Here is a 14,941-nt window from a genome sequence, read left to right as displayed (position 1 = left end):
GAGATGACAGAATAACTGCAAAGGTGGAGGGATTATTTTCACGTGGGAAGGAAAATAATATTGCTGGTAGGGAGTGCTCCAACCTTGCAGCGAACTGGAAAGTTTCGGCTTGTATCCAGCATGGAATTAAAGCTGTGACCTTTCACTGCAATCCAAAATCCTGCAGGCTTCCTGTAACATAAGATCATCTTACACAGGACTGTGGATAAATGCTAGAATTTGGGGAGAATTTAATACAGACATAACAAACTCCTGTGATATTTATGCTAAGTTGATGATTCTACTTCAAGATTATCAAGGCTTGCCATAACATGTGTTTGGTCTTTGGACAATCGGGGACCTCACTGGAGGAGCTGAAGGGACAATACAATGTCCCTTGTGGTTGGTGGTTCTTACATCAGCAGAAATCCCCAACCACTACAAGCTCTGAGCAGGTTTCTCTGGAAACTGAGTGCAGAGGCAGGCAAGCAGGTCATTGACTGCATTTGAGGTGTCTAGCCACACATGCATGAAAAGAAGATACAGAAAGGGCATAAAATGAGATGACAGAGCTAACACAGACCTAGAGAGAGCAAGGGCAACAAGCACACTGAGGAGAGTTTCTGCAGCAAATGTTTTGTTACTTTGGTTTTGTGCGGAATCCAAGGAAATGGGATTCTACGGATGTTCCTTGTGAAAAGACAGATGTGCACTCAGGCTCTGCTTTGGCTTCACACCTCCCTTCACCCTTCTATTTTTTTAATTGCTTCTTGTCTTTTCTTTCTTTCTTTCTTTTCTTTCTTTCTTTCTTTCTTCCTTCCTTTCTCTCTCTCTTTCTTCCTCTCTCTCTTTCTTCCTTTCTCTCTCTCTTTCTTCCTTTCTCTCTTTCTTCCTCTCTCGCTCTTTCTTCCTTTCTCTCTTTCTTCCTCTCTCTCTCTTTCTTTCTTCCTTTCTCTCTCTCTCTTTCTTTCTTCCTTTCTCTCTTTCTCCCTCTTTCTCCCTTTCTTTCATTTTCCCTATTTCCACCCTTTCAAAACAACCCCACGTACATTCCAATATGCTCAGTAACGACATTAACAGCCTCTGCGCCTCCTGCACATCGCAGCCTGCCCTGTGCGTGGCTCTCGCCATGAGCTCTCTGGTGCAAGCCCTACTGCTATTTGACTGCTACAACCCAGCCCAGAGGTCACCAGGCCCCGCTCCCGGTTTGCCAGCCCTGCCTCCAAGCGGGTCATTAGTATTGTAGTAACAAAAACAGATGAGGAATCGTCTCGTCATTTATTTTTTCTTATATTAACAACTCGCTGTGCCCTGGCTTCAGGCAGGTGTTGGGCTAGGCCTCCTCAGCCCAGGTATGGCCACCCCAGAGAGCAGGTCTCTCTGTGAGGGGACGGTGCCCACAGCACGGCGGCTCCGCCCGCGCCACACAGAAGGCTTCATTTCTCTTCCCCGTGCCCCACAGCCTGTTCCGAGCCAGGAGCCTGAATGGGCACAGCACAGCAAAGAAGCCGTCGGGTGATGCGGCCACGCTCCGCGGGGCCGGGCTGGCGGCAGGGGGTGGGGGGAGCCTCGCCTCAGGCGAGCAGAGGACGGGGCGGGCTAACGCCGCCACGGCGCCGCGCCCAGCCCCGCGCGATGACGTCAGGGGCGCACGTGGCCCCCGGGCCCGGGTGCGGGCTCGCGCCGCCGCTACCGGCAGAGCTCGTGCTGCCGGTACCGTGGTCCGCGTCAGCCGCGCGCCATGAGGCTGCAGCTGGAGCGGTGCCGGGGCGAGTGGCGGGAGCTGGAGGAGGAGTTCCGGCAGCTGCAGGTGAGGCGGGCAGCGGCGGCAGGGGCTCGCTGCTGGTGCGGTGCCGGCGCGGCGCAGCGCGGCATCGCTGGGGGCCCCACCGGCGTCGCCTTCAGAGTCGCGCTGGTTGCGGCTGTCGCCCGGTTTTGCTTTGGTCGCTTTGCTGCGTGAGGCGGGGGAATGGTACCGGGCTCGCTCCTGGGCTTCCCCGGTCGCAGGCCTTGCAGGAGTGGAGCCGGCAGCACGGGGTGCAGCCCCTTTCCCCGGCAGGCATCCGCCGTGCAGCAACCCAGGCAGGGAGCTTGCGGCGGCGTGGAGGGGCTCAGCCCCTACTGGTTGCTCTGGGAGAGCTGGGCCAGGCGCACCTGGGGCTTCGGCCACGGCCCCGGGGCACATCCCGAAGCACAGCGCTGGATGGGTGAGTGTCGCTGCACTGTCCCCAGTACCTCTAGACAGGTACTACATGGGACATCCTAGACCAAACCACAGCCATGCTCCGCGGGTCTGCGGTGATCGACCCATGGGGAGGAGGTGCCTGCCCATCCTGGAAGCAAGGGTGGAGAAAGGGGATCTGGTTTGTGTCTTAATTCAGAGTTCAGGTTGTGGGCCTGTTAACAGAAGGGCGGGTGGTGGTTGGGTGTTGGTGGGAAGTAGCATCTGGTGTGGGGTTGATCACTGTGTGCGCACCAGCCTTCTTGCTGGGCATGCTGCTCAGGTCTGACTGAAACCACCTCAAAATATCGCTGACTTATCCTTGTCTCGGCTTGCCCATTTGTAAAATAAAGTAGAAATGCTCTTTGGTGGGGTGGTAGCTGCTGGTGGCACAGGCATTGCCCAGTGGCTAGTACTGTAGAGGTGAAAAGTTAGAATAATGTCCTTTATCCTAGAGCTTTAGGGCTCACAGGTGGAGTTTGTATCTGAAGGCAGTGTTGAAGAAGAGGATAACATAGCACTGTCCTGAGAACATGACTCTGCTCCAGTTCTTTTGAGATGGTGATGGTGCTTAAATGTGCTTTGGAGAAAGGCTTTGGGCTCCTGAACTGCATTCAGGTCAAACCATGATGTGTTGTGGGAGAAAACCCAACTCTTTAGTTAAACCCAGTGTATGAACATGTAAACCACATCTGGATCAGAAAAAACCTTGGAAAGGCTCCCATAAATGTCGCTTGAGTCCTGCAAGCAAACAAGTGCTGACCCCAAGCAGGGCTTTGGGACTGCTGTGGAAAGTAGATCTCCAGGTACTTACAGAACAAATGAAGCCATTACAGAAAAGATGAAGCAGTTGCAGAGTGGGTCTGCTGAACTGCTGCCTGCCCCAACTCTGCTGGCAAACTGTGTAATCATGGCCCTGACACTGTAAAACTTGTGAACTTGGGTGCAGAGACAATTGTGATGACTCATGCCTGGGAGCTCAACTTGGGCCAACAATACTCTTCTCCCTGATGCTTAGGTCCTTTGTTTTTCAGCACAGGTTGTCTCCTGTGTGGAGAGAGCTGTGGTCAGACCTGACCTTCTGGGCAGGTGCCTGTCTTGTGGGTTGTACTTGTTAATGTAAAAGCAAAGCTGAGCTCTCTGCACTGCTGGTGGGTCCTCTTTGTAAGTAATTGCCTCTCTTGATGGATAATACTTGGTAGTAGTGAAGTTATTTATGATCTTTTAAATACCAGTGTCATTTTGAAGTCACTGTCCTGATGTTTTTGTCTAGCAGTAGAATTCACCCACTCTGGACTCACCTGTTTGTGTTTCCAATCAATACTCAAACACTTCTATGGTGAAGAGCTTCTTCCACCCTTTGAACCAGATTTTAAAAAGATGCTGTTGTGTGTTGTCTAGAGAAGCAGAAGGAGTTGCTGTGCAATCTGGGAAGCCCTGAAATCCTGCCGGTGCTAAGCAAAGCCAAACCGATCCTGACATGATGGAGCTGCAGAGCCTGGGCATGGTTGCTTGGTTATGAAGGTTTTTAAAGGAGCTTGTTTTGTGTTGCTCCTGTAAATAATGAACCAGTCAGGTTCTAGGGAGGAGGGGAGCAAGTGGCTGCTTTGTGTGGTTTTACCACCATGTTTGCTCTGGGAAAAACAGTGGTAATTTTCTGTGATCATTGATGCGCTGGTAGATAAAGCAGCCATGCAATTAGCCATTTAACCCATTCCTTTTCTGAGCTTGCAGAGTTATTAGATCTTAGAATTTGCCTAGAGGACATGGCCTGGCATCTGGTTACCTTTTCTTCAGGTCTCCCTGAACCCAGGAGGTTGGTGAAGTCATTGTAAAGGTGGGGCAAAGCAGAGCACATTCATTCCTGAGCAAAGGCATCTCAGTAGGCTTGCAGCTGGTTAATGCATCCTCATCATGGCCAGTCAAGCACCAGTTTGGGGTCTTCAGAGGATCAGTGAGCTGTGATACAGAAGTTCCTCTGAAGGAGCATCAGGTGCCAAAGGGAGGGGATGGATTAAGCTCTTTTGTCGGTTGCTTGGACATACAAGGGGTGGAGATAGCAATGGTTGCCAGAAGGGATCTAAACCCCCACGTCCATGGCTGGTTTTGTGGGTTATTTTTGTTATCTTGGTTTTTCTTCCCTCTGGGTCTTTGAGTTTCTTCTTTTTTCCCCAGATTTAGTCTGGCTGTCAAATCAGAGTTCCTGCTCTTTGATTTCACCACTCATTTGATGGGGACAGATTGGGATCAAATAGAGGATTAGGGCTTCATTAGGGAATGGGATGGGAAAAGTGGCAAAGCTCATTAGAGCAAATTGAGTGCAGAGGCTGTTCTTTTTTTGCAGGAATTTCATTAATGTCTGTTTAAACCATGTTGTATCTACACTGGTTTGACATTGCCCCCTGCTTGGTTGTTTGCAGGGGTGACTGCTGACTCCCCAAAACCTCAGGTTTTGCTTGCTTCCTTCAGAGGCAAGGACCAAATGCAATGTGTAACCAGTCATCTCCTCTTCCCCTGCAGGAAACACACAAAGTCTACAGGCAGAAACTGGAAGAAGTCACCAACCTGCAGACAGCCTGCAGCAGCTCCATACATCGGCAGAAGAAGACACTAAGGGATCTGAAGCACAGCCTGCAACGGTAATGGGAGACCTGGAGGGTAGAGGAGGCAGGGATGGGTTGTTTCTTCTTTCCAAAGGGATGAAATATTTGATTTTTTTGCATTTTAATATGTATTGTATGGTGATTTTGCTCCATATTATTCTTGAGTCACCTCCATCTATTACAGCCAGGTAAGATGTTTAGAACCCCAGGAAAGATGGAGTCCTGTAAATAACAGAAGATCTTGAAGAGTGAGTTCACATCCTTGCATTATGTGCTACATGCTGCAGAAACATACAGCTTTTGGCCTTCCTATTTTGCTGGGTGAGCAAAACATTGCTCCCTAAGCTGTGCAGGAAGAGCAGCAATCAATCCTTGAACCTGATGGTGTAACTCATTCCTGGATGGATTTTCAGGAGGGAACCTCTCTCTCTGGTTGGCTGGTCCCTGGGAGCAGTGGGCTGAGTTCCTTGTGTGCAGATCTGAAAGCTCCCACTCTGGCACCATGGGTTGCTTGTGCTGCTGTGCTCTGCTCTCTGTTCTGCATTAATTGGTAAACCCACAGTTTGTCAGTAAATCATCAGCTCTGTGTTTTGTTACATCCCAAAGTCTTTCATGCCTGAAGAGCTGCAGCCTTTGCAAGGTCAGTGCCTGAAACCATGCAGAAAGATCACAAAGTAGGAGTTCCTGCAGAAAAGCACAATATTCCTCAAGTGCTTTGCTAGGGAAGGAGCTACAGCATCCTGTCACTGAGCTGAGATGAAAAGAGAAGCTGATTTATGAACCAAATGGTTGAAATAACCTAGAGCAGCATAAACCAGGCAGTGAAATAAAACCATGGTCAGCCAAATGATGGTGCAGAAGTAGAGGAGCAAAAGCATGCCATGACATTTCAGTCACACAGCTTTTCAACAGCATGGATTTCAAGACATGATTTGTCCTTTTAACTAAAAAGGAGGTAAAAATATAAATAGGAATATCCTGTTTCTGTGTTCTTACAGGTGCAAGCACAAAGCAAGTCCTGAAGAGTTTGCCCTTATTCAGGAGATCAGTGCCCAGATCAAGGAGAGGCAAAATGCCTTCTTTGACATGGAAGCCTACCTGCCAAAGAAGAACGGGTACGTGTTTCTGGGGAGAGCTGCATACTCCAGGAAGCTGATTTTGTAGGTGTTTGCAGCAGTGTTGTTCCTGGAGGATAATGTGCATGTTGAAGGGATAGATGTAAAACTGGATTAGTCATAAACCTCTTGCTGAGCTGCTTGTGTCAGGTGTAGACAGAATTTATTAGCTGGAAGTGTATGTGAATGTGCTGCATGTAGGCAGGGCAGGTTCTTTGTTAAAATAAAAGTAACTCTGCGTTGGTGAGAGGTTGTGTAATTCACTGCCTCACACTGATGTTTTCCTGTGGTAAAATTTCTGAGGCTAAATCAGCACAAGAATTTTTTCCTTTTATCTCCTTTTTTTTAATTTTTCTTTATTTTTATTTCCCTAAATAGCATTTTCAAATGACTTTAAAGTTATCCTTTGCTCCAGGTGGGGTTGCTAGGATGTTTCTTCCAGTTGGTGAAAGCTTTGCAATGCTGCAGCCCCTTAAAAGTTTCTGTCTTTAACTTTTCTTCCAGTTTCTCCATTATTTTGGGATTGGAGCATTGCACACTACATTTCTTGCCCTTAGACTGTAGTGCATAAGAGGTATCAGGGAAATAAATGTTTTCTCTAGTTTCTTGGAACTGCTGTCCAGTCTTTCCACATTTAAATCCTCTTCTGTAGTCTCTCTCCAGTTTGCCTTAATGAAAACCTGGAGCAAACATAGCTTTGGCAGATTTGCCAGTCTCTTCAGTTCCAATCTGGTCATCCTGCAGTGTTCAAATAAAACAACTTAAGTGGGTCTGCTCCTGTTTGTTTTCTCTTCCAGCCTGTACTTAAATCTGGTGCTGGGAAATGTGAATGTAACTCTTCTGAGTAACCAAGCAAAGTAAGTGAGAGTTTATATATGTGAGGCCTTGAACACAAGCCCTATGAGGAGAGGCTGAGGGAGCTGGGATTGTTTAGTCTGGAGAAGAGGAGGCTCAGGGGTGACCTCATTGCCCTCTACAACTACCTGAAAGGTGGTTGTAGCTGGGAAGGGGTTGGTCTCTTCTCCCAGGCAACCAGCACCAGAACAAGGGGACACAGTCTCAAGCTGCGCCAGGGGAGGTTTAGACTCGAGGTGAGGAGGAAGTTCTTCACCGAGCGAGTCATTCGTCATTGGAACGGGCTGCCCAGGGAGGTGGTTGAGTCACCATCCCTGGAGGCGTTCAAGAGGGGACTGGACATGGCACTTGGTGCCATGGTCTAGTCATGGGGTCTGTGTTGATAGGTTGGACTCGATGATCCTCGAGGTCCTTTCCAACCTAAGTTATACTGTGATATATGAGTTTGGGTTTCTCTGGGGCCAGCAGTAGAATCATAGAAATCATTGGGCTGGAAAGAACCCTTAAAGGTTGTAAAAGATGAAACAGGTTGAAGAATTCACTCTCACACAAGGCCAAGCTAAAGCCTCAAGAGCTCTGATGGATTCTGTCCATCATTTGCTTTTAAACCTCGCCTGTTGCCTTTAGGGAAAGGTTGCAGTGAAAATGGTATTGTGACTTCTAGGCATACAGTGCTCCAGAAAATGGAGATGATTTTATTTTTAAATCTTACCATGCCAGCCTAGAAACCAGCTCTTGTGTATTAAGCCATTGAGTTGTCCTGCAGTGTAATGGCTGTGCAGCCCAGATGGGCCCTGCAGGCAGAATGCTGCCTTTCCCCGGCCCCTGGTGTTCTGAAGGTTTCAAGCAAAACCTCATGTCTCTGGGCTTTGCATGTGGATTTGCATCTGGTTTGAAAAAAGTGAAGCCACATTTCCATAAAACAGCCCTTTGTGTCCATAAACGATGGCTGTTCCCTTCCAGGTTTGCCTACAAGGACGAGTATGAAAAGTTCAAACTTTATCTGACCATAATCTTGTTACTTGGGGCTGTCACCTGCAGGTTTATTCTCCACTACAGGTAAGCCTGCTTTTTGCCTTCTAATCAAGAATTCTGAATAAAAACATGCTGAGTCTGAGCTAACTGTTCTCCTCTCTTAAGTATGGTGTAATGGGCTCTAGCAGCAATTTAGGCTTTCAGTAGTTGGACAGCAGGACAGCTTTTGCACCAGCAGGACAGCTTTTGCACCAGCAGGACCTGTATTTTTAGCTACTTGCTTTTCTTTCTTTAACTTTTTTTTTCAAGTCTCTTGAACTAAGAGAAGGTCCAACATCATGTTTTCTCACCTCTTGGTTTTATGGCAATAAGCTGTGCTTGGGAATAAGCAGTTGGCTTTGTTTCTGGGTTGTCCCAGGCAAGGACCAGCATCATGCTGCAGCTCTGATGTTGCAAACACAACAAGAGAGGATTTGCATGAAATGATCAGATCTGAAATGTTATCTCTAGGTCATGATAAAGTACCTGAGCACCAACAAGCTTCCACTGTTCGAATTTGCTTACGGAAAACCAGGAAGGTATTGGAGCTGGGCACTTCACTGAGAGGAGTCTGAGTGCGTGCAGGATCGTACCAGCCTTAGAGGGTGCCATGAATCTTCTCAAATTCAGGAGTTTACAAAGGGCAAAATAAAGTTGTTTGGTTTTTTTTTCCTTCAGAGGCTCCTCTGCTCTTTTAGTTGATTGGATTTGTATAGATCTAATGGAATCTCCTCATTGAATTAGCCTGGAAATGCCTCTCTAAATTGGATCATCCTCTGCTTCCATCATGCTTTCTCTCCTTCAGAAGGAATTAATGTCATCTCTGCATACCTCCTTATTGGCTGAAGATCTGCAGTGTTACATCATGGGGCACTTTCTGTAGGAGAGAACTCTTGAGCCTGGTGCTGCTGCTGCTGTGTGCACTTCTGCATCTGGGTTAGAGATGTTCAGGGCAGAGGCTTTGTGTCCCTGGCTCACTTGGAGAGATTTTCATCTGCCCAAGGGGACAGAGAAAGAATAGAGACTTTTTTTTTGGGGGAGGGGTTCAATATGCCTTTACAATTAACATGATTTTTTTTTTTAAACTATGTGGTTTTTTGTTTCACAGGGTGACAGATGAAGTGTTTAACTTTCTGTTAGTGTGGTATTACTGCACACTGACAATACGGGAAAGCATTCTCATCAGCAATGGATCCAGGTACTGTGCCTCCTGCCAAACCACGTAAAGCATGAATTGTCTTTAAAACAAAAACAAATCTCAGTGATTCAGCTGCTGTCCTGTGTTAGGGGTTGCACACCTTTGGCTGCAAATGCCCCCAGTTAACCCATCCTGTTGGTTTAGTTTCCAAAGCAGTGCCATCCACTGGGGCAGTTCTTCATTCTGCCTCACTACAGCTTTTGCTCACTTCAATTTTCTGAGCTTCCTCCAGTGTTTGTGTCTGGAGGAAAGGGCCAGCTCAATAGGAAGGACTTGGAAGCATCACTGATTCAGTCCACATACCTTTTCATTTTTGTGTGCCATGCAAACTTGTGCATCATTAGTCACTGTGGTACCTTATGCTGTGGGGACTGCTGCTTCTCACTCTGCTGGAGAGCTCATGGGAGCACGAGATGTGACCCAGTGCTGAGCCTCTCTCCATCAGTCGTGGATTCATGTATCACAGTATCACCAAGGTTGGAAGAGACCTCAAAGATCATAGAGTCCAACCTGTCACCACAGACCTCATGACTAGACCATGGCACCAAATGCCATGTCCAATCCCCTCTTGAACACCTCCAGGGACAGTGACTCCAGCTCCTCCCTGGGCAGCACATTCCACTGGTGAACGACTCTCTCAGTGAAGAACTTTCTCCTCACCTCCACCCTAAACTTCCCCTGGCACAGCTTGAGACTGTGTCTCCAGCTAAGCCATGTTGCCAGGATAGTGTTTCCACAGCACCCTTTCTGCTCAAGTTGGGCTGTGTGTTTTGTTCCCAGTTTCTCCTCCTCCAAGTCAGGATCACTTTTTGCCTTTAAAGCCAGACTTTAAAATCCAAGTTTCTCATCTAACTGCTACGTTTTTGTCTGTTCAGGATCAAAGGCTGGTGGGTGTCTCATCACTATGTCTCCACATTCCTGTCCGGAGTAATGTTAACGTGGTGAGTCTGCTTTTACAGGTGCTTGAAACCTGTGTTTGCATCACTTGACTGTTTAAATTCAGCAGGACCACAAAGCTGTGGCCATGTGGGCACCTGGGAAAGCGTCAGACTTAATGTTTGTCTGATGTTTCAGATGTTTTCAGTGATAAATACAACACTACAGGTTTGTATTTCCTCTGGTTTAAAAGAAACCCAAACCCTAAGTGGTAGTTGCACTGGTAGGAGACTTGCAGAAATTTTGGTACTAATTTCAGCAGCAGCACGTTGCTTTAGAGGGAGAACACAAAATGGCTTTGCTGAACCCAGGTGACAGAGTGTAAAGCCAAAACTGCAAGTTACTTTCTGATGGGTGCTGTTGTTGGTTGAACCACACAGTGATGCACCCTACGTGTGGGCCCCGTGCAGTCTGCTCAACTTTGCCATGAACTGAGCAGTTTATAATTTAAAAATGTTCTGAAACAACAAATGTTTTTGCTCTTGAATCTGTAAGGGATGGGAGCAGAAGGCTCCCTGCCCTCTGCCTGTACTGAGCTATCCTTTGGAGAAGGAGCACACCACCACAGGGGTTTTTAATTAGGGGAAGCCTAATCAATGAGAGTGTTTCCTACAGACCAAAGTTGTGCTGTGCAGCTGTATCACCCTATCTGGGCTCCCAATGGAGTGGAGTGGGTCGGGTACCAGCTGCTTGCTTTGTTTGCTAATGGGATCCAGCTTGGCAGGGAAGGGCAAGGGCAAGGGCATGGCATTGCATAACTTTTATCAAGCAAATAAACCTCCTTTGTGTTTTGCTTCCAGGCCAGATGGACTCATGTATCAGATGTTTCGCAGTCAGTTTTTAGCATTTTCAATATTTCAGAGTGAGTATTTCTTCTTACCTTCCTAACTCAGCACTGTGCTCAGCACTGGTTAGGCCAGACCTTGAGTACTGTGTCCAGTAATGGGCCCCTCAATTTAACGCTGGGCCCCTCTTGAACATGTCCAGAGAAGGGCAGCAAGGCTGGTGAGAGGCCTTGAGCACAAGCCCTACAAGGAGAGGCTGAGGGAGCTGGGATTAGCCTGGAGAAGAGGAGACTCTGGGGAGACCTTATTGCTGTTTACAACTACCTGAAAGGAGGTTGTAGCCAGGAGGGGGTTGGTCTCTTCTCCCAGGCATTCAGCACCAGAACAAGAGGACACAGTCTCAAGCTGTGCCAGGGGAAGTTTAGGCTCGAGGTGAAGAGAAAGTTCTTCACTGAGAGAGTTGTTAGCCATTGGAATATGCTGCCGAGGGAGGTGGTGGAGTCACCATCCCTGGAGGTGTTCAAGAGGGGACTGGATGTGGCACTTAGTGCCATGATTTAGTAGTCATGAGGTCTTGGGTGACAGGTTGGACTTGATGATCTTTGAGGTCTTTTCCAACCTTATTGATTCTATGATTCTAACTCATGGGATAAAATCAATTTGTGTGTTGCACGCATAGAAGGAAACACTTCTGCTTTGTAAATACTGAAGTACTAAGCTGTAGGAATATAAAGCTCACATGAAAATGTGCAATGTACAAATACAAACAATAATGAAATGCTGTTAAATGTTACTAAAATAGTTGGATACATTGATCATGCTTCTGAACAGCCACTGCAATGTTTTATCTCCTCCAGGTTGTGTGCAGTTCCTACAGTATTATTATCAGAGGGGCTGTCTTTACAGACTCCGTGCTTTAGGGGAGAGAAACCACTTGGACCTTACAGTGGGTGAGGTTTGCTGCAGTGCTTGCTTTCTAAGGTTTTTGCAGAAGTTTTAGACACAGCGATAGGGAGAGGAGAGAGCTCTTTGCCCTTCTGACAGTGAGTTTTGCAGAGCTGCCATCCCCCTGCCCTGCTGTCTGTGTCCTGAGGTAGGAAGGGGAGTGAGGATTTTATCTTCTCCAGTCCAGTGGGTTGGGAGCAGAGGGCTCTGATCTGTCAGCTCTTGAGAGGGTTAAGATGGAGGGTTTGGTCATCCCCATCTACATCCTCCTCCTATTACCATACCCTTAAGTATAATCATTTAGCAGGGCCTGTTGTGACAGGACAAGAGGCGATGGTTTTAAACTAAGAGGGAGATTCAGACTAGATGAATATTTTTACACTGAGGGTGGTGAAATACTGGCCCAGGTTGCCCAGAGAGGTGATAGATACCCCATCCCTGGAACCATTCCAGGTCAGGTTGGATGGGGTTCTGAGCAACCTGCTCTAGTTGGAGATGTTGCTCACTGCAGGGGGTTTGGACTAGATGACCTTTAAATGTCCTTTCCCACCCAAACCATGCCATGATTCTATCCATGGTATTTTAAATTGGTTGGTTATTGTGGAGCAGGATGGGAATAACCCTTAAGGGGTTGTCTGGGTGGGGAGAGTTGCAGCTCTGGTCCTGGCTCACTCTCTGCTTTTCAACCTTTTCCAGAAGGATTTCAGTCCTGGATGTGGCGGGGGCTGACGTTTCTCCTTCCCTTCTTGTTCTTTGGGCATGTAAGTTGGGCAGTCCCATACCTCCCTCCTATACCAGGTCTGTGAGGGTCTGCCACCGAGGCTGCAGCACCACAGAAGGGTGCTTTGGATCGTGTGCACCTGTGGCAAATGTTTCTAAGGTTCTTCTTTTGTTAATAATAAAATTGCCTTTTTCTCCCCCTTTGTAGTTCTGGCAGCTATATAATGCAGTCACACTGTTTGGATTGTCGAGGCATAAGGAGTGCAAAGAATGGCAGGTGGGTGTTGGTTCTGCTCAGAAAATCACAGAGCAGGGAGAGGGGGTGTTTAATTACAGCTTTAAAGATATGTGGGCAACTGACCCCATCTAAATATCTCAGGGTGGTGTGGCACAGAACCTGTACAACAGAACTCAAAACAAATACGAGTTACTGTAGAGAAGTTTGCAACCCATGGGTGACCACACAAACTGAAAGGCAGAGCACGCAGGGGGAAAAGAATACCTGTGGGTAAAGCTCTCTGTGTTGTTCATGTGCATTAACAATGGCTGCTGAGTTGCTCGTGGCTCTATAGCTGATCCATGGGTTACACATAGAGAAATATGGTAACAAGTAAATTATGACAGTGGATCGCTTTTAAAAACCTGTTACCCACATTACTGCCTCAGTGTTAGGGATCCTGCCACCTTTCTCTGTTGCTGTCACCCATCAAACATGCCTATCCCATTTTCCATCTGTACAGTACACAGAATCAAAGACCTGTCAGGGTTGGAGGGGACCTCAGAGATGGAGTTCCAACCCCCCTGCCGTGGGCAGGAACACCTCACCCTAGATCAGGTTGCTTAGAGCCCCATCCAGCCTGGCCTTAAAAACTTCCAGGGATGTTCCTGTTGATCCAGGTTGGACCACATCATGTGTGCAGTGATACAGATAATCTGATAAGTTTTATTTTGGACAGATCTTGCTGTAATTTGTGTGCTCACTTGGTTCAGGAGGAACACACCTTGCAGAAATGAATCATCTCCCTGTACCACTTCTGTTTGTACTACAAGCAAGTTAACCAAAGTTAATCCTCACCTACATGTGGCCAAAGCAGCACTATCACCTTCTTTTTCTCCTTCTCCCCCCAGGTTTTTGTGTTGGCTTTCACGTTTCTGCTGCTCTTCCTTGGGAACTTTCTCACTACTCTCAAAGTGGTGCACGCTAAACTCCAGAAAAACAAAGACAAGACGAAGAAGCTGTGAACCCCCTGCCCCCAGCCTGCTGGCTGCTGTCCCTCTGCCCATAGCAAGCACTGGGTTTGGGATGGATCCTGCTAAACTCCAGCTACACAATGGGATGGACTTGGAAGGACTCATCCATCCCTGTATTTGGTGAAGGACATGGACTCCGCCAGCACAGACTCAGTATTAATGCAAGCATGGCTCTCCAGTCTGCAGTCCTGCTATTTATGTATATTTAATACCAAATCTCTTTGCTTTTGGATTATTTTTCTCTGTATATAGAGCAGCATGCACCTGCCTGGTGAAGCACCAGCATTGGGAGAATGTGAGATCTACTGTAATTCCAATTCTGGAATGATATTTAACACTTTCCAGTTTTACTATTTAAATTCTGGGTATTGGATTTGCAAAGGTTTATGAACACTCCAAGCTGATCAGTAATGCAGACCAAATGCTGTTTTTAAAGGCATTTCCAGTGGCAATACTAACCTGTGTGTACTGTGAAAAAGCAACCACCCATCTTTGTACCATTCTGCTGCTATATACAGATTAAAAAAGCTATTTAAGGGAAAAAAAAAAAAAGAGAGAGAAATCCTCTTTTGAAAACAAAAATAAGCAAAGGCAGGTTTTTAAATGGCAGGGAAGTCTGCTCATCCTTTTCCAGGGAGACCAGGTCATCTGTCCTGGCCTGGCAAAGACCTAAAATAAACCAAAATAAACCATTGAACATGCAGCTGCTTCGGCCCCTTTTTACTGACAAATGTCCTTTGGGTTGGTTTCTCAAGACACTGTTTCTCCTTAAAGTGGCCTTGATCAGTGGCAGGAAGTGCAGTTGTACTTGGGTTTCTGGTTTCAGTATTTTTTTGCTCCCAGTGCCATTCTGGAAAGGGAAGGACAGGCTCAGCAGAAAAAATACTTTATTTAGATGCTGCACTTGTACCAGTAATTGAGGGATATAAACATTGGTTCAGGAGGATGGCAGAGGACAAATACCTGACTGCCATCCTGCTGAACTCCCCATGCTGCTTCAACTTACTCAAGCTTGTTTTGGGGGCTGTGCCACTGGTACCTGCTAAGGCCAGCTGGGGTGTTGCAAGGTGTTTCACATGGTGAAGACTTCCTCTGAGTGAGCACAAAACCTGAATGGGGCAGAGTGTGCCCTGATGCTGCTCTTTCCATAAGCATGCTCATGAAGAAGAGGACAAAGTTGCATGAACTCTTTATGGTGTAGAGCTACCAGCTCTGCATGCAACGTTTGTCTAATAGCAGACTCCTGGCACACACAGTCTAAACCTTTTGGCCAAAGGTTGTGTCTTGTTACTGTTACTGCAAGTCCTGTGTGTTCTCAC

The 14,941-nt window shown here is 47.2% G+C and overlaps 1 protein-coding gene across 1 annotated transcript; it reads left to right on the top strand.

Moving 5' to 3' along the window:
* Nucleotides 1-1,635: 1,635 nt before the first annotated feature.
* On the top strand, nucleotides 1,636-14,174 carry TMEM120B (transmembrane protein 120B). Its single transcript, XM_068163455.1, has 12 exons — nucleotides 1,636-1,789; nucleotides 4,721-4,839; nucleotides 5,802-5,918; nucleotides 6,716-6,775; nucleotides 7,737-7,832; nucleotides 8,896-8,985; nucleotides 9,861-9,926; nucleotides 10,722-10,783; nucleotides 11,564-11,656; nucleotides 12,348-12,412; nucleotides 12,580-12,648; nucleotides 13,500-14,174. The coding sequence occupies exons 1-12, from the start codon at nucleotides 1,721-1,723 to the stop codon at nucleotides 13,611-13,613; spliced, it is 1,020 nt and encodes a 339-aa protein (XP_068019556.1). The 5' UTR covers nucleotides 1,636-1,720; the 3' UTR covers nucleotides 13,614-14,174.
* Nucleotides 14,175-14,941: the final 767 nt, after the last annotated feature.

Source organism: Melanerpes formicivorus, unplaced genomic scaffold, assembly GCF_026170545.1.
Source record: "Melanerpes formicivorus ecotype bairdi unplaced genomic scaffold, bMelFor1.0.p_v2 SCAF_72, whole genome shotgun sequence".
NCBI classification, from domain to species: Eukaryota; Metazoa; Chordata; class Aves; order Piciformes; family Picidae; genus Melanerpes; species Melanerpes formicivorus.
Note: the sequence above shows the minus strand (reverse complement) of the source record. Positions and strands in the feature narration are given on the sequence as shown.